Raw genomic sequence first — 27394 nt, 5'->3', positions numbered from 1 at the left:
CAATACATTTTATTTCGTTTAAATGAGAAATAAATCTTTTTTTTAAGTTTTCAAAATTAATGCAGTTTTTTTTAAATTTAGTTTTAGTAGTGATACTTCAAGTAAAATTGAGATAGGAAATATTATTAAGGAAAAAGTCATAAACTAATTTCATTAGGCAATAGTAGGTAATTAGAAGAATAGGCTTGATATTTTTAATTACACTAGTCAAAAGTGTCTCCCGATCACCTCCTTTTATCCAAACCTCAAAACCAAAATTATTTTGCTAGGATGCAGAGGTGACCTCGGTCCTAAAGCACAAGATTGATCTTTCATCTTTTTCTATATTTTCCAATCTATCAATTGACTACTAGGACGTGGCCGGCGCCGTTATTGATGTAAAAAGAGAGAGCATCAGGTTTGAGCATTGTGAATGTGGTGCCAATCCCAGGCTCCATTTATTTGACCTCTGAACAAAACTGATGGCCTCGGTCAATCACGGCATCCATTGGCGATGTGGAACTCGTTCTACTGAGCCACGCCTGCGATCATGGAGTTCGAAATATATTTATTTTCATAACGATTTTTTCCAAATAATGAAACATTAAAAAATAATTCCAAATAGCATTGGTATATTCATACGAAAGAAAAATGTTGAAGAAACATTTCGGACTCAATGATTAAAGGTGGATGTGAGTAGTCAATCAAGCTAAGCTAAGCTAAACTCACTTTTGAAAACTGATAAAAATTCTTTTAAAATTTGGTGCTGCTTTGGCTTAGCTCCTAAACATTACAAATATTTTAAAAATAAAGAGTTTCACACAACAATCAACATTCCCGGAGACCACGAGTAATTTTGATTTAAAAGAAAAAAGTTATGGAAGTTTTGATTTCGTTATTTTTTTTTGTACACCGAAAAAACCGGAAATATTGACGAAATTTTAGAGAAATTTTAATCAGATTTGAATTATTGATATTAAAAAAAACAATAATTCAAATCGTTTCGCAGTCTTCATCAAAGTTGTTAAATGAGTCAAGATCTATAATATCAAATACTCAATCACTTTCTTGAATGATGTGATCTGCTGTAATCTTATCTATTCAAATTTTAAAAATTGTAGAAATTAAATTTTCCTCAACGTTGAATTTCTGAAACAAGAACATCCTGGCAAGATCTGGATCCATTAATGTAGAACAGGGGTGAGCAACCTTTTGGAGCACCGGGCCAATTTTAATTTGAAATTCGTTCGGCAGGCCGCATTAATATAAAATTAAGGTAATAATAGTTTGCAGAACTTTACGTAATTGTTTATAACGACACATATTTGACAAAACAAAACTGGAAAATGATAATTGAAACGAATTCATGTAGGTTGCATTTTTTTTTAGTTTAGGGCGAATAAACCAGCCGAAATTGAATAGTTTCATCACTCAATCTTGATCATTTTTCATCTTTCTATGGTTCGTAAAAAGATTTGAACCGTTTTCTTAAAAACTATCTTTTATTTGTTGAGCAAGGTTTCAAAATCATGAAAAATGCATAATTTCACAAATTTTGAACCAGATTTGTCAAAGTTACATTTTCAATTTGTGATTCTGGAAAATTCTTACAGATTTCATAAATTTTATCAATTTAATTTAGATTCCTCTTCGATAAGCTTTCTATGGTTGAATCATGAAAATCTTATAACTTTGGTAATGTGGATTTCTAATTTGAAGTAAAATGACTCAATTTAATCAATTTTGGTATGATTTGCCTATGAAATTTCTGAAAATTGCATCATACATAACACAAGACAACCAAATAAACATTTTTTCGATGAGCAAAAAATCTCAGAACTGATTTTGACTAATTCAGAGGCGCTGAATTCAATTAGTTTTTTTTGTAAGCTCAAGTTTTATTGATAACTTTTAAAACTAAGTTGAATATTAGCTATTCAATTTGTGTTCTTTTTTGACAACAATGTAAAATACTAACCCCCTTATTCTGCGCCGCGCGTGAGGTGACGATAGTCGAGTCGGTCGGAGTCACGTGAGTCTTGTCACCTTATTCCCGAAGCCGATGTGACAGAGCGTACGATTTGTCACTCACGGTGACTACTAGGTTAGGATAAAACTCAAAAATATCATTCTAAAAGACGTTTCTCACCTAAAGCGACTACTGGAATCGGAAGACTCGACTATCGTCACCTCACGCGCGGCGCAGAATAAGGGGGTAATACTTATTGACTAAACGATGAACTGTCCCAAAGACTGCAAGTTATTTCAAATTTTGAGAAAAAAGTTATTAAAGTTTTCTTTTTGATATTTTTCCCCCAAACTTGCAAAAAAACATCAATTTCGACGAAATTTAAAAGAAAAATTAAACTAAGTGAATCTTTTATATTTTTAAACCCTAAAGTCAAATCATTTAAATAATATTGCATCTATGCCTTTAAAAGAACTCAATGAAAAGCTTAAATCCTACAAAAAAGTCAACAATCTGGATGATTATTGGACATCTGCAAACGCAAACAAGTGACGTGAATATCAAGTTATTGGTCAATCATTTTTTTGTTTTATAGGGACTGCATTTTTATGTTAACTTACAATCTATCGTAGAAAAAAATCGTAAAATAAATTTAATCTGAGATAAGCTTCGCGGGGCGCACAAACATGTCTAGAGGGCCGCAAGCGGCCAGTGGGCCACTGCTTACTCATCCTTGATGTAGAATAATAAATTGATTCAAAATCAGCACCAAAAATTCTGTCCCCTGTGTAGTATTCAGTACGAAAATACTAAATGATAATAGTGTTAAGAGTGAGTAACACAATAAAGTCGCAGTGGACTGTCTTTTTAACAAAAAAATATCATGTTTTAAATCGCGATATCAGCAAAATAGCATTTTTTTAAATATTATTTCAATAAAAATGGTTTTAAAAGTTAAAAAAAAATCGGTTTTTATACCGATTTTCGAAATTTTCATACCCAATTCCGATTTTTTCGGACTTGAAAATACCGATTTTAATGTGGCATCGCTCCAGGGTAGAGTTGCCTAGCGTGATAGAAAGAGGAGGCAAAACATTGCTCCTTGGTGATGTGTTTTAGGATTTCTCCTTCTCTCACACAAGCGCTGAAACTTGAGCGCCGGCTGCGCTCGACACTTGGTTTTGGTTCCACTCAAATACGAGTGTAGAGCGTTTCGGAAAAAGTGTTGCGCTCTCGAAATCGAAGCAGAGAACAGTGCGATGATCACGTTAGATATCTTTGATCCTAAAATGGCAGATTTAGCTTCAAAATTTTGATTCCGCACCGAGACTTGCAACCCTCCATCATATCCCCCTGTTTTCGATGTCGCGTTGCTGTTGTTTTAACGTCGAGCATGACTCAGATGATGCTGATCTGTTACTGTGAAATAGGGGTTCAATTATACTACCTTGAGGACACTCTGACCCATTAGACTGAGTCGGTTTTGGGGTTATTTTTGAATTTATCAAATCCTGGGTTTTAGAAGCATCGTTTCGGTTCAAAACTTGTCTATGATTCTTCGAATATTTTTCAAGTAACGTTTACATGAATATATTTGAACTTTTAAGTTTGTATGGGAAAATTGAATATAATTTGTTCTGAAAAATCAATATAATTTTGTTTCTTCGGTGGAACGGAGCCTACTTATAGGCAGACGTGCATAAATTCGCTTCGGAAAAAATAGTTCTGATGACGCGTTATGTGCAGATTGATTCTATCTTCGTTCCAATGCGCACAAAACTAAGAGAACAGTTCTGCATTGATGATTTCGAAGCAGCGTTGCCAGATCCACGGATTTCTCCGTAAATCTACGGATTTTAAGCATTTCTATAGAGCTACGGATCGATTCTACCTGACAGCCACAAAAAAGGTCATCAAGTTGCATTTTGAAAATAAAAATCAGTATTTTTTTTTTATTCTCGTCAAACCTGTGGACTTGAGTGGTTTGCAATCTGGCAACAGTGTTTCGAAGCATCTCAGAAATAAAATCACACAAAGAAACAACAGAACGACGCGTTCTGAACACAAAATGCGCACCCGCACACGAGTTTCAATTTTGAATTCGCAGAACCAGGGTTGCCAACAAGTCAAGAACTGCTGAATTTAAAAAACAAGCTACGTCAAAGTAACGGAAATTTCGCTCAAAAAGATGAACCTTTTTTTGGTCGTCGCTCAACACTTTCACTTCAGCAATTGTATCTTATGCCATTTCTTACTACTTATTTTCATCACATTCACAAAAATTAGGTAAAATCTGGCTTATTTGCAAAAATCTGAGAAATACAATAGCTTATCAGGTTATCAGGCAAATTCTGAAAAATCAGACACATTGGTATCTCTGCGCAGAACTGTACGTTCGTTTTGCTGACGTTTCCTTTGATTACAGTAAACTCGACCGAGTTTATCCGAAATTCACTTACTGGAAGAGTTCTGGTAGGGTTCAGGGACTGGTGAAAAAAAAAATCAGGATCGTCAAAGTAACGGACATTTCGCTCCAAGTTACCGGGTTGTCAGGCTGAGCCTTAGGCAAATCCTTAAAAATCAGGCACATTGGCATCTCAGCTTACCGGTGTTTTCCGAGTTAAACCTACCGATAGCATCATTGCCTCCGAATTAGCTGTTTGCAGTTTGGGTTCAACGAATAATAATCGATCTGCAAATAGGGCCGAGTGCGAGTATGTAGACTCGCGATTTTAACTTGTCTGTTTATTTATAGGTTTTGTGTTTATTTAGAAATTCTCGAAAGGAAATTTTCCGCACTTTGCCGAAGCCGAAACTTTGTATCTTACCAGGCCAAAAAGTTATTAGATGTTGAATAGGTGTATGTCTTTTGGCATTGAAAATCAATAAATTCCACTGACATCACTGCTTGTGCCTATCGAAATATTCCTTGAAAACAGTCATGCAATACCTCGTTAGGCACAAGCAGTGATTTCAGTAAAATTGATAGATTTTCAATGCCAAAAGACAAACACCTATTCGCCTATTCAGAGCGATCAACAATTGGTGATTGATAGCCTTAGAGTTAGGTTCTTAGTGGAGCACTTGAGAGATATTGGGTCAAACGGCACACGGAAAGAGTGCGGTTGTGTGCTATTGTCGGAATTGTTTGATTTTAAGGGATAAAGGGTTATTGTCGGAATTGTGTAGAATCTCATCTGGAAGAGGCAACTAAGTTGCATATTGGTCAGGTTTAGCTGCTGTCTGCTGTGGAAGATTCGCGAGACGGACTGGTGATCAACGAAGAAAAGTGCAGTGGTAGGAGGAGATTCTAACGATTGATTAGTAAAACTGAAGATGTAGGTGTTAGATTTTGTCTGAGTAGATACACTGAAGGCTGGAACGTTGGAGCCATCAGGGATCCGGTGAAACATAGGAGATCGGAATACTGTTGTCGAATGACAGCTACTGGTCCAGGAACGAAGATGGATGACCAACGTTTATACAAAGAAGTCCATATTGAAGTTCAAAAAATTAAAAAGCTGTTATCCAGATCTCTGAACAGCATTTAGGACGCCATGATTTGGGACGACATGAACCAATCGGATTTTAGAATTCATTAAACGACCACCTACACGAATCAAATCGTCTTCGCTCAAAACGGAATCCATTTTAAAGGAGATTTTGAGGAGCCATCGTGATTTTTCTTTAGCAAAAAATGATCCATCCCTTTGTATTGATGGTAGTTGTTGGTAGATTTCATGTACCCTTGGGAGTACGAGAAAACTCATTGGCTTGGGGAAGCTAGAGTTTTTAGATCTGACAATCGCGTGTACTCTTTGTTTTACTTTAAAAGACGCTTGACCAGTCTCAGATACGGAAATTTGAACCCTTTTACGTGTCAAGTGTTCAGTCTCTGACTGAAAGCTTCTGTAATGAAGTTACTTTCCGAACCCGAGTCTAGGAGCGCTCGGGCCGGAGCCTGACATCCAAAATCATTCTCAATTATAACCACCGCCATCGAAAGTAAAATGCGCGACGAATTTTAAGCGTTGCAATGTTGCTGCTTGTAGTCACCGCGTTGACAACCTGGGTACAACCTGTTGCTGAAGTTGGGTTGGTGCTCCTAACCTAAGAATCCTCTAGGAATCCATCCTGCCAGTTAGCTTTGAAGCAAACGAGAGTGTGGTGTCGACCTTTTCAAACTCGGCATGAGAATCTCGATTGGATGTTAGACCATTTCACCGTCAGATGCCTCAGTGATGAGTCTTCCTTCTTTGTATTTCTTGGACTAGCGTAACCGTAATACAGTAGAAGAGATGGGTAGGGATGTTGTAGACCACTAAATATATTCAGCTTCGACAGACATATAGGTACTGCAGCAATTTACCTCAAAAAAATTCAGTGCGCCTCGTGTTGTCGTAATCCGCAATAAATTGTCGTCTTGAAAACTCAACGTTCTAATTCCAGGGTAAAACAAAACGCCTCGAAGTGAAATGTCGCAAAGTGAGATAGTCGTCCGAATGAATGATTGAATCTCAGGGAATGCACAGGAAGTAATCGAAGAGGATACAAATTTGTATTGAAAAGGGATGTATTAACATTAAACAGTGCCCAAGCAAAGGTAGAACATACACTATTCTAAGGTTATTTACCTGAGAAACGTTTTCCTGCGCTGTCTCTTCTTTCGATGTGTTCGACTTTTTTGTGGTTGGGAGATAATTTTGGTTCCGTATTATACCTATGCTATATTGTCGGGATCGTAAAACCGACTAGTTGTTTTCCTTGGATGCCTTGCGTTTGACGCGTTAACCGAGCTGGAAAAACAGGCGGCCGGCCTGACAGTATCTAGTTCTGCCAAGTTAGTCCTCTACGTTCTCCGTGTTACGTTAAAGTGGCCCTCGCTCGATTAGAACCCAGAAAAAGATCCGTTTCGTAATTCCGTTCCATTCCGAGATTTCGTGGGATCTCGAACTCTAACATATACTCGTAATTTGTGTCTTTTATTTTACGTGACATAAGTAATACGGTGCCTATCCAGTATTTCGACCATCAGCTTCGTTCAACAAATCAATCATGCAAACAATCGACAACGATGCAGCGATGACGTTTTTCATGCAAGATGGCTAATTTGGACGCCGACATGCAATGGCGGCCTTCCCTCCAAACTCCAAACGTAATGGCGCCAAATCTCAGCGCAAAGTCCTTTTCAATGTGAGATTGGCACAGCAAAGTACATTTCTGTGGTTCCTCACATCCGATTCGAAGGACCATTTGTTTGGACGTGGCACAGTGGGCCAGGAACCACACTTTTGCGGTCAAAATTGACTGCAGATCAGAGGCTTCGTTGTAGCTCATCGGTATCTTCGACAAAGTTACTCGACTATATTTTCGCTATCTATTGATGGATTTGAATTAGTTCTATTTTTCTCCGCAAGGTGGCGCCAAAATCTAACTTTTTACAGAAGCAAGATACAGGCATGGTTTCTTCTACAAAGTTGTTTATTATACCTTCAGCATCAACTTTGTAGAACATTGTTAAGCTCTATGTTGTGAACTTACCTTGCAAAATTAATAATTTAAGAAAACCTTGCAAAAAAATGGTTTTTTTCACCTATTTTATTTGAGCTATACAATACCTCAAATTTCCACAGAACTCGATTGGAATAAACTCAAATGAGATATTCTAGTGGAAAACTTTTTCCTTTCGCAGATTTTTTCTGTCAAAATCGCAAAAAATAGGTTAAAATTATACATTTTTCAAAGTGCAATAACTTGCTTGCGAGCAGTTTGGCGCACCTCATTTTTTGAGAAGTGACAGTTGTAGTTATGATCTAAATGCATGTAAAAAATGTCGTTGGGTTCTCGTGGGTTCCTTGCCAAATGATTTAATAAATTTGGTTAATTTTTTATACAAATTCTCATATTTAAAGACCTTTTTCAAAGAAAACTTCCGCATTTCTCGTACAAAAGTCGAATTTTCATCGTTCAGTTATTGGATGAATCTATTGCTTGTTGAGTCGATGCTTGAATACCATTTTTTGCAAGGTTTTCTTGAATTATTATTTTGCAAGGTAAGTTCACAACATAGAGCTTAACAATGTTCTACAAAGTTGATGTTGAAGGTATAATAAACAACTTTGTAGAAAAAACCATGCCTGTATCTTGCTTCTGTAAAAAGTTAGATTTTGGCGCCACCTTGCGGAGAAAAATAGAACTAGTTCAAATCCATCAATAGATAGCGAAAATATAGTCGAGTAACTTTGTCGAAGATACCGATGAGCTACAACGAAGCCTCTGGCCTGCAGTCAATTTTGACCGCAAAAGTGTGGTTCCTGGCCCACTGTGCGTGGTCTGGAAAATCCACACTTCCTCCTTCGATAGCCTTGAATAAGAATTGACGGTACCAACACATGGATGATGGAAATAATTGGGGTCCAAAATTCTTCGGTGATGGGTTGCAGTCCTTTAAAATTTATCCACGGTTCTTTTCAGATGATTAAAATGCTTTTGAACTTAGTTCGAAACAACACATAGTTTAATGAAACTGGTGTATTCAACTTATCATCTATTTGATACTTATTATAGCCTAGCCTAGTTACAAAGATTTTGAACGCTGCGCATTCGAACGAGAACTGACTCGAAAACCTAAGCCTACGCTAGCTTCCCCCATTTGACCATTCAACTTCCATCAACGATAACTCCCGTTTCAAGAGCCTTGAGAGCCTACAGCATCATTGACGGCTCTGGCTCCAATTAGTAATCAATACTGACGATGACCAACATGTTACTCTCCTTGCATCCACTATTACGATGAGAATTATTGCTCCCACTACATGCTCCCATTATACGGTGGAACCTGACTGCTCCAATCAGTGTCATCGCTAACTAACTTACTAACAGTCTGCTACCTTGGCGGAACATTTCTCAAAACCATTTGGTGGCTTAGTAGTCAGGGTGGAGTGACACAAATAGACTCCAACAGTGGTATTTTGACGAGTGAGGCCCATTTATCTGCTGGATACTCTTGCCAAGCTATCAAAGAGGATAATCTTCAACTGACTGAAGATCTGCCCAGAGGTTAGAAATAACTGTCGGACGGCCAAATCGATTTTTGGGGAGATTTTCAGTAGAAGTCATCCACTTATATGCCGCAAGTCTCGATTCGCTAACTTTGACTTATTTCATTCCAGAACGGGCCAGATAAGTCATCGCCACGACCCAGTGTCTCTAGGACTCACAGATTCTTATCTGATCCCCTGATTTGTTTTATCACGAAACCAGCTTTATCACTGACATAATTGAACCACACTTGGCCTACTATTGTGTGGTGTTAGAGCCAACTCTATCTGTATCTAACATTTCACAGTGCTGGACAAAAATTTGGAATGTGATGAAATTGCTTCTTAATAAAGTTCTACCCGTTCATTTTCACCAACTTTCATTTATTCTATTTTTCTATCTAGGTGTTCTTACTGAAAAGGACATCACTTTTAACCGATATGGCCGATAAATTAAGTAACATTAGCTGTAATTAAGCTGCAATTAAAGCGGTTCGAATATAAGGTTGGTTTCGGGGTAACATGCGATTTCATTCTATTTAGATCGATGTTTGATTCCATACATTCATATGTAGATACAATCTATAGGAAAAGCAAATCAAGTCAAAATCAATATCACCTTAGAACATTGTAAAATGAAAATTTCATGAAAAATTATCAGCTGCGAGAGAAATGGCAGCCTGTCATAGTTGGAAGTTTCTGCACTGCTCTGTGTGATTTTATTCTTTTTTGAACGACGCAACTGTACATTCCTTCTGTGTTTTTAACTCTTTTTAGCAAACTGCCTCTTCAGTACTTAATCATAACAAGTTCATGACAGCAAAATGGACACATCAGTAAAGGACCGCTCAAGTTGCTCAAATGCGGAAAGGAAAGTCATCAGTTCTCGTTAAACCAATTTTAATGGCTCTATTATTGTCTTTATTATTTTATACTCATTTCATCAAATCTATTCTTACTTATTAATAATCGACCTTTGCTTGTTTTAACTCACGCGAATAATACATAATTTATTAGTTATCATAAATAAGCTAGTACATAAATATTTGCTACGCTATTCAGCTACTCATTTGTACGCCACATGCGATGCGCCATATATTCTAGCTACTAAACTACCTAAATGCTTTGATATATAATTTCTAAATATGTATAATGAGCTCTTGAGCAAATATCGACAAGGAAATTATTCTACTGCTACCTATTGTTCTCCTCCCTTCTACTAATCAGTCCCGGAGGAACCCCCGGAAAGTACCCATGGTGAGCGTGGAACAGCCCGATCGGCCACTGTTGCCCACCTCCCAGGTGCTGGTGATGACCCCCGAATACACCACCAAGCTGCTGATGACCACCACCGAAAAAGGGCGGCTCACCCCGGAACAACCGCATCATCCAACCGGGTGCCAGGTACGGCATCAGCGTTCGGATGTTTGAGAAAAATAGAGCGGACATAAATTGACGGCAGCTCTGGTAGATACTTCGGACAAAGTTCAGGTACATCTGGAAACCTGTGGAAACCATACTGGACCAGAACGCCATGTATTGGGAGAAAGGGGTCCAGAGGGGTGGCGTTGGGGGTGCTCCTAGTGGGTATCCTCCGAGGTCTGCGTGGCCGGAAAAGGGATCCTGATGATATCCTGGATAAAATGGGGGTGGTGGCGGGGGAGGAGGAGGTGGTGGTGGTGGATATCCCCACAGTTGGTAGAACTGGGGAGCTGGCCTTGGAGTTGTGGTGGTCGTTGTTGTTGTCGTTGTAGTTGTGTGCTCATCGTGGGAACTGGAGGAACTGGAGGAACCGGATGAGGCGTGGAATATTCTGGGTTCCGCCGCCTGACTGATGCTATTTCGTGCTAGTCTACGATACGTGGTTAGCTGCTATTCTATCGGGTCTATACTGCGAGGTCCAAAAGTTGATTCGCGATCGTATATCAAGGCCTGATGGTGGTGAGGGTCGACGTTCTGGAAAACGCCGTAGTGCGGCGAGTTTACCTGTGAAGTTGTTATTGAGCTATTATTAATATTTATGTTAAAATGTCTTTAATAACGATGCTTATGACCGTCATTACTATGTCCAATCGGGGTACGAAAAACACGTGCTTCGATCCATCCATGTATCATTGTATAGATCAACGCAAAGTCAGCCTATCGACTTTGCTTCTTCTAGACAATAATACGGTGTGGGACAAATGGTCTTGTGCGGCAAGAAGTTTTCTCAAATCTCGCTCTTGGCTCATTTTCAACACCTTTCATGCTTCCTAATCTAATCTATCCGTCTATAATTTTCATAACTTTCATTTAATATTCTTCCTATTAGAATGTATAGTTCACCGAAATGCCATTAATCATTCAATTAAATCATAAAAATCAGCGGTGATATTCTGTTAACACTATGTCTAGTATGGTGGTTAAAAATAACATTAGTTTTCAATTGAAATTTGCTTATTTTTATTGATTCCAAGACTTTCAAACTGCAAGACTTCAAATAAATTTTTGAGTACTTTTTACCTGTGGGTAATATAGGACGAGGTTAGGGATAATTATTTTACGTAGTAGAAAATAACACATTCCAATAAATTTCCCATAAGCAGTAAAAACAAGATTTCGAAGCTCCGTTGGAAAAATCACACAGTAAATATGTTTATTTACCACGGGTCAACGGATTCATCGTAATTTCTCTCGAAGCCAGAAACTGTAAATGTAAATATCAAATGAGAATTTCGATTACATACAAATAATAGCAAATCAGATAGAATAAATTGGAAAAAACAGTTTTGTAACGCCGTTAAGCTGAAACTGACAAAAATGAAATAAAAATGACAAAAAGACAATTACCCAAATTACAAAAATAACAAAAATGAATTGTCACCATATTATAACTAACTTTGCATTTGAATTTAAAATTGTTACAAAATTGCAGGGTAAAGCCTCACAAGAGGGCATGTCAATAAATAAAAAAAAAATATCGAAGGAATAAAATGCTAAAACTTAAGTATTTATCGAAAAAAAAAACATAATAAAACTTAAATTCTAAATATCACAAAAATTTCATCAAAAGTTGAATAAAAAGGGGAACTTTATCAGAATTTTCCCAGCAAAATGTCTCGATTTCGAATAAAGTGTTCAAAGAAAGTTCTAAAGAAGTTTTACGGCTAATGAATATTTAAAAGATTCTACTCTTTGCCTCAATTTAACTTCATTGCTGAAATAGAAATTCAACAAATATTTGTTTTTTTTTTCTAAAAGTCAACACCATTTAACCAGAATTTATGTAATTATGACGAGTTTTCCAACAACACGTGTAGTTTTTTTGCAATCATCTTTGGATCCAGAAAAATCATGTTGTTGTGATTTAGAATAAAACATTCTTTAGCGGAAAAACCAATGCAAATAGATAGGGAGGAGAGTATTCCTTCACTTTGATTTCAAACGGTTATTATTCTTAATTTATCGCCAGAATCCTTTATAAGAAACGGCTGAAATTATGCATCAAATTTAGAACGCTCTCGAGTTTAACCCATTAATGCATAGTGTTGTTTCTAAATAACACTAATCAAAATCCAAATATCTCAAAAACGCGTGAATATTTTTGAGTGTTGCATTCACAAAAAATATCCTAGTGATTAAAAAAAATTAGCCCATGGTATTTTTAATACGATATTTTAATATACCTATGTTTGAGATATCGAACAAATTATGCGGAAGAATTTGGAAAATCAAATTTATTTATATTTTTGAAAAAAGTATTATTATTATTATTTATTTAATTTGGGACATTTTACCAACTTTTTGGCATTCGTGTCCGAGAAATTCTTAACCTACCTAATTCTATTAAATTTTGTTATACAATACAACATCTTTCAGAAATCTTTAAATAGCTTTTTCTTTTGCTGGGTCGTAACTAAGTATATCGCAAATATCTCTGATATTGTTGTTCTGCCTTGCTGAATCAAATCCCCTACAATCAGCAAGAATATGCTGGATAGTGAGTTGTACTCCACAGTATTGGCAAACAGGTGGGGAGTTCCTATCGAATAGGAAAGCGTGGGTTAAACGGGTATGACCTATCCTCAGTCTGCTTAAGATCCTTTGTTCAGCCGCACATTTACGGTCAGTTGGTTTGGAGGTGAATTTTTTATCTCTACGTAGGAAATTTGTTGAAGAACTCCACGTGCATTCAAATTTTTTCTCTTAGCTTGTATTTGATGAATCGTTTTATGTCTTGAGCAGGAACAGCAATAGTAGAAGATAATTCGTTTCTTCCTGATTTTGAAAAAAAAGTAGTTTTTAGAAAATCGCTGTTATTTCTTCAGATTTTCAAATTCTAACAGATTTTTTAATCTCTATCAATCACAAACACCTTCCTGCAGACGAGAAGCGGAGTAGGCTCTGGCTGGATACGACGCGAAAAATTTATCTCGCGTCAAAAATTTTAAAATTTGAATAGTTTTTTGATGTTTTTGAATCTACAAGTGCAGTTTTGAATTAGTGTTGAGTGTTTTCTTTGAGGATTACAGGTTTCTTTTAATTGTTGGCTTCCTGATTCGGATTCGGCGAAGATTACTCGGAATACTCTTTGCTGGAACTGTGCCTGAAAGGGGCTGGTTCTACGCCCTCCGGACTGTCCTTGGATCCTATTTCTTTGCGACCGGCGGGATGTTTAAGATAAGTGGTTATATTTCCGGATAATTACTCTGTTAATGATACTAGTTACAGTTAAATTGAGGTCGCAGTGGGAGGTCGCAGCAAGCCGTGCTCGAGAACGGACTTGTTTTTTTTCGACGTCGCGTTTTCTCGTCTGTTTTTCGCGTACAAAAAAAAACGTTAATTTGGGCTAAATAATGGTGATCGACTCTCAGTGCAGTGTTTTTAAGTTTCATACCTTGGGAAAGTGGTTTTTGTGCAATATTTAGTGTTAAAAAGTGTTATTTGTTTTCGAGCTGTCTCAGTACTACAGAACCTACTACTGAAGAAAAGGGGCTCATGCTATGCCCTCCGGAAAAACTCCAGAGAATGTTGATGGAATCCGAGCCAGGAACTTGAGGATGGCTATCCTTCTAATACCCAAGCTAAGTGGAAAATTTATTTTGCTTTTTAACTTATCTTTTTATTGATATTTCATTAAATTCTGTTATAATTAATAAATCATAAGAGTCTGACGTTTACAGCTCGTTCGTAACTTCAACTTTCTGGGAGCTTAAAGTATTTCCTAGAAAAGATTCGAACCTGGATAAGTTACCGTTAACGGAGCTTCTTTTTGTGCCACGCGTGTTTATTTCGGCTCTCAGTAAAATTGGGTTTTTTTTTTCGAAGAAAGTAAAGTGAATTGCAGTGTAAAATAAGCTGTGCTATGCAGTTTTCGTTTTCGTGTTAAAAGAGTGCTAAATTTAATGAGAATAGTGTTTCGGTGGCTTTATTTTTAATAATTTTACTTAGCATTTTCCGTAAAAATTTCATCAATTTTTCTAATAATCAACGCGAGTGTTGTTATCTCTCTTTTTCATATGTCTACGTTTAGAGATGTGCGTAGTCGGTGGCGGCGGCAGCAAACGAAAATCAAAATGGGATGCTCGCCTGCTAATATTATCATCGTTCCGTTTGTTCTGCTAACCAAATTTAAAAAGGGTTTTTTTTTTTGGAATAATGCCTTCCTGGTTTGGCCGATCTCGGGTACCAAAAGTCCGGGAATATCATAAGATAAGTATTAATCTTGGCTTCAAATTTGATTTTTGTTCCCAGTGATCTAAAATAAGAAATGTGCGCTAGGAAGTGTCGAGTTCATCCACAAAAATCAATCTGAAATATTCCTGTTCAACGATTGATTTTCCTTTTAATTTGTTTTGTGTATAATTATGTTAAAAACAAGATAAAGCTTGTGAGATTTGGCGAAAATTTGGGGAAAAAATTGAGAAAACATAATCCAGTTGAGTTATCAGAAATACAGGCACGCCAAAGCAGGATGAAAGAGAAATTAATCATGCCATCTCGTTTACTCGTGTGGTTGCATATGCTTAAGTATGTCAACGATGTTACTGATATTCATTGCTGTTTTTGCCCTAGCGCGGAATGCTTTGCAGTACTTCTCAATCTTAAAAAAAAAAAAATCAAAATCCTAAGTATTTGAAGAATAAGATTTTGCGGTCTTTGAAATTAGGTATAAAAAGAAAGATTTTCGTGACTCACTTCTTCGTTTAATGTTGATTATTATGTTTTTAATGTTGGTCCATCTATTCAGTACAATACACAAAAAAAACCCTTCGTTTGTGAATCAATGTTTAAAAATGATAATTAAATTCGAATTAATTAATATTGTAAAGGTTCTAAAAAAATGTATTTTTGTCCTAATAACCATTAAGTTTGCATATTATGATAAGCTCGGATAAAAAGTAATATCGGTTGGGTAACACCGACTAAATCAATATCGTCGCCCCATGATTGTGTACTAGCATTACCAAATACCGATGTTAAACGTTGTTAGAAGAGATAGGAAAAAACATGGTTGCTTTGATATCGTGCTGCGCCAGAGGAAGGGGGATGAAAGATTTTTCTAGCCAGCTCGCTCACACTTGAAAATGATGAAAGACGGAAGCTTTAATCAAAATTAAATGAGAAGACGAAAACTGTCCCAGGTGTTTTAAATTTAGATAGGTACTACTTGGGCGAGGGACTGAAATAAGATGAAGAGATGGGTTTAGTTTGTGTAAGGCGCCATGATGTACATGTTTGGATGTAGATTTTTTATGACTTTTATTTATATTTACTTATATTTCAGTTGTTTTGAGCAAATATCTAATACCTGCTTATGAGTTTTTGAATGAGGAAAGGTTGACCTTTAAAATTGATTACCGAAATTATAATGGCTGATTTTTTACGTATGTTTTTGGTGATTGTTGCTGTAAAACAATTCTTTCAAAAATTATCAATTTAACCTCATTTTAATCAGCTTAATGGATATCTTATGCAACAATGTTTATGGTAATAATAGGAAATAACAAATCCATGAATTTAAGCTCATTTTAAACATCAAAAATGGATTGATTGAAAAGTAGAATACTCATTCTGAACTGAATGTGTAACAGACGTATTTTATTATTCCAATTCTTTGCAGCTGAGTGAAGAATATCGAAACCAATCATTAGTTAATAAATGTATGTAGAATCTCTCGTCATTTTTTTTTTTAAATTTTATTAAATCATGACATATTTTTGTAAAAGGCATTAGGTATTGATAAAAATTAGTAGTTTGATAGTTAGTAAAGTTTTATTTTTTAAGTGATAAGAAAAAACAGTTCCAAGGATAATATGTCTTCTTTTTTTTTTTGAACTTCATTTTCTTGTATTCAATCGCACCAAATCAGGAGTTAAGGTTCAGAGGGATTTAAGTACCGTAAAGTTTCGTAAAAATTTGGTTCAAAGTTGTCAAGGTGCTAATTTTTCAATATTTTTTTCGAATTCGAGTAGTTTCATTTAATCGAAAAAGGTCAATAATTTCTTTTTTTTTAATGTTGCAGCATATCTAGATTGAGAAATGCAGAGTTGATTAATTTATTCTAAATTGATGCTTATAGCAATTGTATCCCTCTGATCCAAATAGTTTGAACAATTCTGATCATTTGAAGCTTTGTTCTAAAAAATTTCTTATGAAATCGAATAATTCTTCACAATAAATTTGATTTCAAAGTGTCATTAGTTATAAAATATTTTGGTAAAAGTTTAGACAAAAAAACTGGGAAACTAGGAGGAAAGAAATCAGTTTCAGGCTTAATGGGCTTCTTCATTTGCCAAGCATATATTAGCAATTTAAAAAAATGTGAAAAATTTCATGCTACCGTGTTAGCACAAGATCATTTTAAATGAATTCTAAATACATAGATTTGATATAATGGAACACCAAATTATGACTTTCAATTATATGAGGCCAAGTTCAGCTAGGAACACATTAGATAGTACAGAACAGTCTTAATTTTGTAAACAAACACCTTTTTAAGGCCTCTAGGTTCGATCAGGAGTTTCAATAGGAAACTTAGGAGTTTTAAGATATTAGGAGCTTAGGTCTCAAGTGGCTTAATCGTCTACCAAGGTGATTTTCCATGCCGCACTACCTTATCCCAAAACACTCAGCGTGGAGATTTGTGGAGGGATGGCGTACAGCCGGTCTCCATTAAACATATCTCCACATGTGCTGCTCTTCCCTTCCTCCTATCGACTACATGGACTTGGCCGGCGTCGTTATTGGTTCATTTGAAAGTAGGAGATTCTCAAAACTGTACAGTGAGATTGTGTTGCTTGTTCCCAGCACCTTTCACTTGGTTCATTGTGCAATGTTGATTATCTCGAACCAATCACGGAGTGCAACCATTATGCCATTGGCCAGGAGGGGCCGCAGGTGGACCGTAGTTGATAGCAAGCTCAAGCTCAAGCTCAAGCTCAAGCTAGTTACAGTTAAATTGAAGGTAAACTTGCTCAGTAACAATTTGATTGTCCGACAAGAAATTTCATTTTGATACCGATAATGCCAAACAAATTATTTATTTAATCATTAAATTTCTTTTTACTTTAAGTTGTTCTTTGTTTAAAGGTAACTAATTTTATGTTACTTTATCAAGATTACCTTAACCTTATTGAGCGTTAAGAATCAGATGCAAAATGAACGACCTCATTTCTCTAGCAATCGTACATCGGAGTTCCTTACAATTGAAGTTTTTCATATTGCTAAAAGAGTTCATTTTGTTTTATAAGTTATCAGATGTTGTGGAGTAAGTAATTTTTTTTTAAATTTGACTGTTATAAATTGAAACTTTAGTCGACAAATTGTTCAATACTGTAACGATGCGAGATTTTTGTTGCTCATACGGATTTCAATAAATCTAAGTAAAGAAAAATGGCTTACAAAATTGATTTATGTATGAAGTAATTTGAAGGATTATTTGTTCGAAACATTTCGATGTGGATAATCATTTGTTTGAAAACTTATAACACTAAATATAAAAATAATGGCAAAACTTAAAAATTAATTTTCAGAACGAAATATGAAATTTATAATGAATTACCAACATGAAAATTTAGTTATTGATTCCGGAGTTTGAGTTATACTAACAGTTTTTAATAGGAGTAATCCAGTATTTAAAAATAATAAAATGTTCTGATTGATTAGAAGTTACTCGAATGGGTAAATCGAAAAAAATATCAGATCTTTTCAAAAGAAGCAAAAATTTGAACATTACTTTGTACATGCAATGAAGCTCAAAAAGAGGCAAGGAGAAGAAAGGATTGAAGAATTTTCAAAATGGTATTAATCACGAAAAATAGTTTGAGAAGTTTTTGTCGGCATATTATGAATAATACATTCAATTAAAAAAAAAATGTTTTTTTTTTCAACCATAAAAGCCTTTTGATAATTCTTTGATTAAACAGGGATCACTGATAGGGAAAAAAAGCTAGTTTGGTAGGGATGAATTGTGGATGGTAATAATTTTCTTTCAATACTTAATTCAATATATATTTATTTAACGTTTATCGAATGCCTCGTAGAAGTAGGAGTTTCCTTATGAAATGTCTAGGAGCATAGAAGGTGTAGGAAAATACGATCGCACCATTGACCAAAATGGATCCTGATCTTTACCTTTTTCTAACACACACACTCCTTCCTTTGATACTTGAATATAGATTCGCAGACGTACAGACGGTTTCCATAGTTGGTGATACTTACTTATTTCTGGTTCTGACTATTTCAAAATTATTTTTGGAGTATCCAGGAGCATGAAGTTGCTAGTTGAACCTAAAGAGTATCAAACTAACATTCCTTCCTTTTCCCCATTGACTACTAGGACGTGGCCGGCGCCGTTATTAATCATTTCAAAAACGGAGAGCATGAGTTTTGTACATTGAGAATGAACTGCTAATCCCAAGCACCATTCTTTTGGACTTTGTGCAAAATTGATGGCCTCGATTAATCACGGAGTAGCAACCATTGGCGACGTGGAACTTGTTCTGCTTAGCCACGCCAGCGATCATGGAATTCGAAATGCGCACGAATTGATAAAAAATAACAAAAAAATCATCTTTTCTTTTGAAGTACGTAATTAAATAGCATTACCATCCCCTGAAACAATTAAATAGCATTTTGAGTTCAATGATTTAAGGTGGATATGAGTAGTCAAACAAGCTAAGCTAAGCTAAGCTAAGCTCTATCAATCACAAACACCTTCCTGCACCCAATTAACAAGGTTTTGAAGAAATTAGCAAAATCGTACTGAATTGAACTAAGAATTTCAAGAAATATTTTTCAACTTTGATGGGCCACAAGATTTATTATACTCAAAATAACGACTTCAAACCTGTTGAGTTTTGTTAGTCGAATTAAAAAAGTTATTATGTCACTGAATCAATAACTGCAATTCTCATTTTTAAAAAGTCATGCATTAAAGGGTAAATATTTTTTCTATAAAATAGCTTTCTCCTCCGTTAGATAATTACTCTCAATAACAACGTTTTGTACCCAAATAAACTTATAAAAGTTCATTTTTCAATGTCAAAGTTTTTTTTTTGTCTGAAACTTACAAAACTTTATATTATCGAAAAGGGACTTTATTTGTTTTTATTAATATGTCTCGCATTTTCATTTGAAATAATTCGTTTTCAAATGGCAAACCCATGGATGGTCAAGATTTTCACCAAAATAGCCATTCTAAAAACTGAATTTTTTCATGAAAATTTTACATCCTAGATCTGCCTGTGGATTGCGTAAGCACAATAAAAGAGGAAGGGAATTATACCACAGAGAACCAGAGTTCGGGCTGGAGCTCCCACCGTGTGTAAAAATACCAACCGCGATTTCAAAATAAACAACGCCATTTTTGCAACTCAGCTAAGAGCCACTAGATGTCGTTACCGGTACTTTTATTTTTCCATTTTTTCTACACGCTCAGACAATAGTACCTTCAACGAATGAAAAATGCACTCAATGCTAAATGTATTTTTTGTAACCCAACCGGGTATGAAAATAATTGTATGATTTTTCCTTTTTTTTGCATGTGTTTGTTTTTGTCAACATTAAAAAAAATACACTACATCAAGCACACAAATTTTAAATTTCTTCAATTTTTTTTTACATAATTGTTATCTCGTTAGGATTGGTAAAAAATTGGCGCATTTTGTTATCGGATATCTGTAATGAGTATAATGGAAGGGAGGAATATTTGAAGAATTTATTAAACATTGATATCGAGTTGCTTTCAAATGCCTTTTTCTTTTCCCTTAAATTCTTAGGAAGTGTCCGGTTAACCTCCATGCTATTACTCTGCTCCGACTAAAAAGCAAAATTCGGTATTTTTAAAGCTATTCCAATTTTCAAATATTTTCGGAAGTATGTACTGAAGTCCTTTCCTGGCGCAGGAATGACGCAATGTTAACGTGCTATAATTTTGCAATGTTCGAACGAAGATAGGTGGTGAAACTTTCAATTGATTATATTTGAAATGCTTCGTATGAGTGAAATTTGTTTTAAACATCTGATCCTAAAAGAAAAGTTTAGTTTATTTATCCAATCGAGGAGTATCATCAATTCACACATCATACAGAAATCCTGCGGCAAATGTTAACTTAACTATTTTTGAAATTATAATTCACATTAAACCAGACACATAATTGAACTGTTAAATTACCTTACTCGTCAAACAATTGAATAATGTTTGCTTTTTCTCCCAAACAAAATCAGTGGCCCAATACAAAACGAGTACCAAAAGCAACATTTCCAAATAAATATTTCTTTTAAAAACCATATGGTTCCTGCTGAAAATTCCATTATGTTACTTTCTTACACCCAAAAAAAAGAAAACTAGCTGAACTCTGTTTTGGTGCGACCTGGAATAGAATTTTGGGTTATTTATGTTCTGAGTATTCTCAACTGTTGACAAACAAAACCAACAACAACAGCTGGTGCTGTTTTTAGGCAAATTTTAACGGTTTTAAAATGGCCGACGATTCAAATTCTTACACAAGGATTCGACACATATTTGTTCGGGGCCCGTTCTCTGGTTCTCTGTGATTATACCTTGCTTAAAATTTCTTAAAAGGTAGGGAAGGGGGGTTCCCAAAAATCTTACATAAGCAACGATACATATATAATTTGGCAAATAAAATCATCACAATGATGCGACATTTTGAAAATTTTCTGGCTTTCAGTCAAATTTATTGAGAAAAACAGTGTTTTCTTATTTCATCCGATGTTTCGGCGTAGTGTATTTCGCTTTCTTCGGACTTTACTGTTATTGGTGAGTGTTACAATAAAAGGTGTTGTGAATTGTGATTTTTGTTTTACTTACTAGGGTGCTATTTCTTGTAAAATAATGTTGTGTCTGAACATCTTTCCGTACTGTTTTCTTAATTGTCCACAAGTTCAAATGTTACTTAGTGCTTGAAATAGCTGAAGTTAGAAGCAATATGTTGCACATATGGAATATTTTGTTAAAATTTTGTTAAGATCATGGCCATAAAAAATTTAAAAAAGTTATGTAAAACCAGAACTTTCCTATCAATCCACCGCCAAAGCTGTTCCTGTTACAGTAGAAAATTTAAAAAAAATGTGAATTGGAAAGTTGACGTATGTCACATTTTGGCATCTTTAGTTTTTTGAAATACGAAATACATAATTTGTGACGACTTTTTAAAGGTAGCTGTTATTCGATTTTTTTTTTATCAATTTGGATTTTCTGAGACAATTCCTACACCTAAATTCAGCTTTGCACTGGATTTTGAGTACGTTAACGTAAGGTTTAGGCAATAAAACTATATGCAAAAGAAAGCAAATCTCATACCGGTTCTAGTGATGTAATTGCATTGGCGGTGCAATGCTTGACAAAAATAAGCTTTGGCGGTTGATTGATTGGAAAATACGGGTTTTATACAAATTTTTAACATTTTTCTGGTCATGATCTTAAAGAAATTAAAAAAAAAAATTCCATATGTGCAACATATTGCTTCTTCAGATTTTTCAAGCACTAAGTAACATTTTTTTCGAGCACTTAATAACTGATTCACAGCCTTTTTCCTGAAGCATGTTTTTTCATAAAAAAAATTCTTGAACTTGAAATAACTTTAAAATAATTAATTGTAGCTGAAAATTGTCTTTAAAACATATTTCACAAAATTCACAAAACTATAAGTTTTATAGAAATAAGTTTTATAGAAAACAAGAGAGTTTAAGCGAAAATGGCCTTTGCCGTCATTTCACCGCTCGCGGTATGAATAGGTATATACAATGTGTCGGTATGTTCAGTGTTAAATTCGCTTCATCAGTTCATGACTGGCGAGTGCTAAACAACTTTCGGGTAGTGGTCACAACTCTTACAACTCCGATTCTCAATCGCGCAGGTAGCTTCGACAAAGCGATGGTTTTCCTCAAAGGGAAGGAGGATATCATGGGTTTTTAGGTTTTTTTTTAAGATTTGAAGACTACATTGATATCAAATTTTGCAATATTCAAGCCACATTTTTAAAAGAAAAAAATTAAATTTCCCGGAGACGAATTCGTCGCACCGTACTGTGAGCGGCCTGGAACTTATTGGCCAAATCGCGGTCTGAAAGATTGGGATTCCTCTTGACGGCCTTGATGACTTTCCCACGCAGTTTCCGGTCGACAGTTCCACTCCGACGCTTCGAATGCGGCTTCCGAGCCGTCGTCAATGTTTCCTTGTACTGCTTGATAACACGCCATACGGTATTTCTGGGCATTTTAAGCTGTTTAGCTAGCTTCGATGCCGACAAAAATGGATTTTCAAGAAAACTGTGCACAATTTGATCTCTCCGTTCGGCTTCCATGGCGGTTGTTTACAAAATGCTATCGTTTGGTGTTATGACATAAATACATGGTGAAAGGTAATGTTTTTCCCGACACGTGGGTGAAAAAAGTTTCCAAATCCGTCCACTAGGAGCGCCACAATGAGCAAAAGAATTTGTTCCAATATTAAATGAAGCAGACTTTAGAGTGGAACTTTACAACTCTATGTTAAAACCTTACTTTCTTCTACATTTAAAAATATCGTTCTTACTGTAGAGTAAATACCAATGAATGGAAATAATGTTGTAAATATTCGAGAAATATGTTAGATGCATATTTGACGTGGTGTATCTTAAGACAACGAATTGGATTCTCTCATATGATTTCCCATAATTATCGTATGATGATGTAAGCGTATTATAACAAGAGAGAGTGAGAAAATTTTTAACTGAACGAACGGGTTATCGAATGATCAGACACGACGAATACGTCTTAAGTAAATGACCTCTACGAGTAAAAATACAAAATTATATGTTTTGAATATTGCAAAATATGCTTTCTTCGAACGGAGTTTGGCAATGATAAGGCAAATTTCAAACGATACATTTTATTGTCTAGTAATCCGTGGATAATATTTTATGAGTGTGCATCACGGTATAAGTATATAAGGTAGGCTACTAAGACGAGTAAACAACTCGTTTGAATAAAACTAGTGACGTCATTACTATCTGCCTATAGCGTGCCAGGCAAAAAGTTTTGCGCGCGTAGGATAATGCTGCATACACCGAGGATCACTAGATGGATAGTAATGACGACATTATCGGGGAGATATCTCCTTATTATATTGTACACCGTGAGTGTGCATATGTATATGAATGGAGGAGTAGGCTTTGCTGCGGTGATGACGGGTATGTCAGCAGAAAAATTCGAAACAGAGAAAATTTTAGAAAACTTAAGTTAAAAGTTAAGTGAATCAAATTGTGCAAATCCGAATTTTCCGGATGGGATTTCATACCTGTATTGAAATGGGATTGGGCCGGAAAAACTTTCTGGAGAAGATAAATTCTAAATTATTGCAGATTGGGCAGCAGTTAATCGCTTATAAGTTTCCTCTGGATGTATCCCAGGCCCTCTTGGCGCGTTTTATGGTTAGATATTTAGGTTTATTTCGAAGGAGTGTTAAATGTTTTTGAAAGTTTAAACTACATCATTTTTTTTAATCAAGTCCTATAACAATGACTTATTCCTATGATATACATATGTATTCATATGAAACGTTTGGCAGGAAACTCCTCGTTTCGTTCATCTTTTTCTTTTGTGGTTTTCATCACATGGTTGGCCTGGCCATAGTAGTATCTACAATGTATATATGTAATAGATACTATGTTGAAAATAAAAATGGAAAACGCATGTTTTTCATTTCCAGGATGCCTGCAAGTTTTGGCCATATTGGTGTTAGAAGTAGAGGAATCCGTGGATAACATTTTATGCTGATTCAAAAAAAAACTATGTAAATAAATAAATAACATGTTCAGAAGAGAACCAACTCCTTGTGGTCCACAAGTTGTTGAATGAGCCTAAAGCTAAAATCGAAAAAGGTTCACAATGCGATATTCAAACATGCCATTTTTTTACCTTCATACATGCTGGTTGATTAAGTTGAATTCCAGGGCCAGAACAAAACTATATTTATGAATGAATAGGCGCGTATTTTAATCGATAGCTTTAAAACTTAAAACGGGTTACTTTTTAACACAGTTAAAACCTTATATCCTCAAGACTCAAAATAGCCATTCAATTTTACTTTTTTAAATAACAAGTATGTGTCGTATATTTTTAATATAATTTGAAGGGCAAGGCTATGGAATCTTATTTTTGTCATAATTTCGGGGCGCCCCAAAGGCTAAGATATAATGTATGCTTTCGATGAAAATTGTATTTAACACAATATCAAATGAAGATGAGGGGCTATTAAAAACTACCCAAAACAACAACAACAAAATCTTACTCAAATACTTACAGCATTCTTACCCTTTTCAGACTGTTGATTGAGGCCAGCAACAGAGCAAGCTTGGCCATCAGGAACGCCTTTCCCCCGAGAGCGGCCAGAAACTGGAACCCAATTGGAACCGCGAACATCCCGAAAACCGTCACCCCGAAGATCATCATCGGAATGACCTGATGATGGCGCCGGTGCCGGTGACGACCTGGTGGTGTTGAACGAAAATTGAAAAATTTTCAGATGAAATTGCAACTATTTAAAACTATGGATTAAACTTGACGGCTTATTTCAACTTTCAATAGGGATAAATTAGCCCATTCAATACAGAATCGTGCCCCCTAACGGAGCTGTCTCAAATTTCATTAAATTGTAATTAATCCTGACGATGATAAGTCATCCGCCTTTTGTCCGGCGTTCTTTGAACCAATCTTATAACTTCTCCGATAATATTTCCCACCGTTTCATCTTTTCCAGCTTTTTTCACCTCTCCTCCGGAGGTAAGCGAGCTTTACTTTTCCAATCATTACTAATGGAACTGTTTGCCGGTGTTGATATTATTTTGTTTCATGCTTTCATTTTTTTCAACACCGCGAATCGGAAGCGCGGAGATCCGAGCACCGGAAATGGATGTCCAGCATCCGAGTAGTGGAAGCATCAAAATAGCATCACGAACTCCATTAGGAGTTGATTCCGGTGCTAATTGAGTTTCGCTGTTGGTCTGCTGGATCTGGAGCCGGGTCCGGTGCATCACGATGACGGAATTCAAGGGCATCAACAAATGGTGGACCGAAAAAGCAGGAGAAATAACTACTTATCGATGGTCATTTTCATTTGACACTTCCATCCGGAAAAGGTTTAGTGGAAAGAGAGAGTTCGGTCAATGGCGCAATTGGCGATTGTTTATTGCCTCGATAAAGGGTCACAGGTCACAAAAACGGTGGCGGTGAGAAAGAAAAGTCGTAAAATAAAAATAGCTCGCTCCCAGTGGAGTTGTCGGTTGATTAGCAAAAGTTGTAACGATAATAATTTCGGATATATTGAACAGTGTATTGGAAACATGATCCGCTGGACAAACGTTACTAAATTAGCTGCCGATGAGGTAAACGACTTAGCTGCATAAGTTTAGATATATAGCACTTGAATTACCAGTAATAGTCGGTCCTTTGAATTCAAACAGCTGTAACTTGCCGACAATGTTTGTATGTAATGTATTTAAATGAAATTTTCAAATTTTGAAAGAAATTTAAAATGAAGTAATGTGATTTTTTGGTAGGCATAAAAGTTTTAAAGAAAACATTTCTAAATCTTCTACTGATACGACCCAACATTTGGTTTCGAACTTTTTGAAAATATTTTAAGCATGATTCAGTACTGTAAAACATTGCAAACTATATTTATAATTAAAAAAAATGGAAAAACAAATCTCATGGATTTCTGCAAACACATGCTGAACTGAGCTTGCTCAGCTAAGACTATCTTTAATGATTTATGCAAAAACCAAGATGAAAAGTGGACAAGTAAGGTTTTAAAAATCAAAGAGACTGTTGAATACAATGTTTTGAAGCTAAAATCAAAATTGAAAAATGCACATTACAATAAAAACATGATATGTATCTACATGTTTCCGAATCTGTAAAGCCTTTGTTTCGATAATTTATTTTGCCGTACTGATTTCGAATCATTTGTCAGTTCTGGGTTATTGGGTTATGAAATTAAAAAATTGCTAAATTTAAAGTTAAATCAATAATTGACAACTAATAAACTGTCACTCTTAAAAAAAACAAAAACTGCTTTTGAATAAAAAATAAAAAAAAAATTCCAAAATATCATTATTTAAATTCTCATATTTCACCAGACTGTAATACATAAATTTGAAGGACGCCTCAGTTTACTCAGAAGTTTCAACTGCTTGCGGTCTTCAAAAAAGTTTATCATTTATTCGAAGTCTTCGATATGAGTATCTTGGAAATTTTCTAAAATGTTGCTAAAATTTTTCGTAGATTAACTCTTGAATCCTTAAAAAACTAGAGCTAGCAGTAAAAAAACCAAACTGCATATTTGGACATTTCGCCCTCAAATTGGTCAAAATCAGCTCTCAATCCCCGGCAAACGGAAAAAATGAAAATTTTGCTGCCTTGTGCTATCGAAAAGAAATTAGTAAAAATAATTCACTATTTTTTTTTATTACTATGGGCATTTTTTAACATTCAAATTCAAGGATTTTTTTTATTCTTCACACGAAAAACTAATTTGTATGTTTTGAGGGAAGTACCATGCAATATTGAATCATTTTAACATTTTAAAAGAATTTTCATAGCGTCTTCTATCGACATAAACACACCCTCATAGAAAAAGCTTTTAATAATTCTGTACAGTGTTGCCAAAAATTTGGAGTAGATTTTCAATGGAATTTTCTAAATTTTATTTCACAGGTTATCAGGTTAGAAATAAGTTCATTCGAAAATTTCGCAAATTTTTGAAGCAATCTAAACATATTCAAGCTTCAAAAATTGTAATTTGAAATTTTTTAGATAAATTATGACCAGTAATCAAAAAATAGTTAATTTTGAAAGCATAACTTGAAAAAAAAAATCTGGATACATCATGGTTTTTTTTTCAAACAATGCGTTTGAT

At 35.3% G+C, this 27394-nt stretch overlaps 1 protein-coding gene across 2 annotated transcripts in view; it reads right to left on the bottom strand.

Annotated features, from left to right (window-relative positions):
• Window positions 1-9913: 9913 nt before the first annotated feature.
• LOC129757647 (uncharacterized) overlaps window positions 9914-27394 on the bottom strand; it is a 51752-nt gene continuing 34271 nt past the window's right edge. The window contains exons 2-3 of one of the 2 annotated variants that reach the window (XM_055754923.1): window positions 24790-24965; window positions 9914-10974 (exon numbers count right to left, since the gene is read on the bottom strand). In XM_055754923.1, coding sequence (XP_055610898.1) covers window positions 10861-10974; window positions 24790-24965 — 290 coding nt within the window. In that variant the 3' untranslated portion in view covers window positions 9914-10860. Of the gene's footprint in view, window positions 10975-24778; window positions 24966-27394 lie in introns of both variants that reach the window. The other variant, XM_055754930.1, reaches the window with a different exon arrangement.

The sequence above is a fragment of the Uranotaenia lowii genome, chromosome 1 (assembly GCF_029784155.1).
Source record: "Uranotaenia lowii strain MFRU-FL chromosome 1, ASM2978415v1, whole genome shotgun sequence".
Classification (NCBI taxonomy): domain Eukaryota; kingdom Metazoa; phylum Arthropoda; class Insecta; order Diptera; family Culicidae; genus Uranotaenia; species Uranotaenia lowii.
This window is presented reverse-complemented; position numbering and strand designations above follow the sequence as displayed.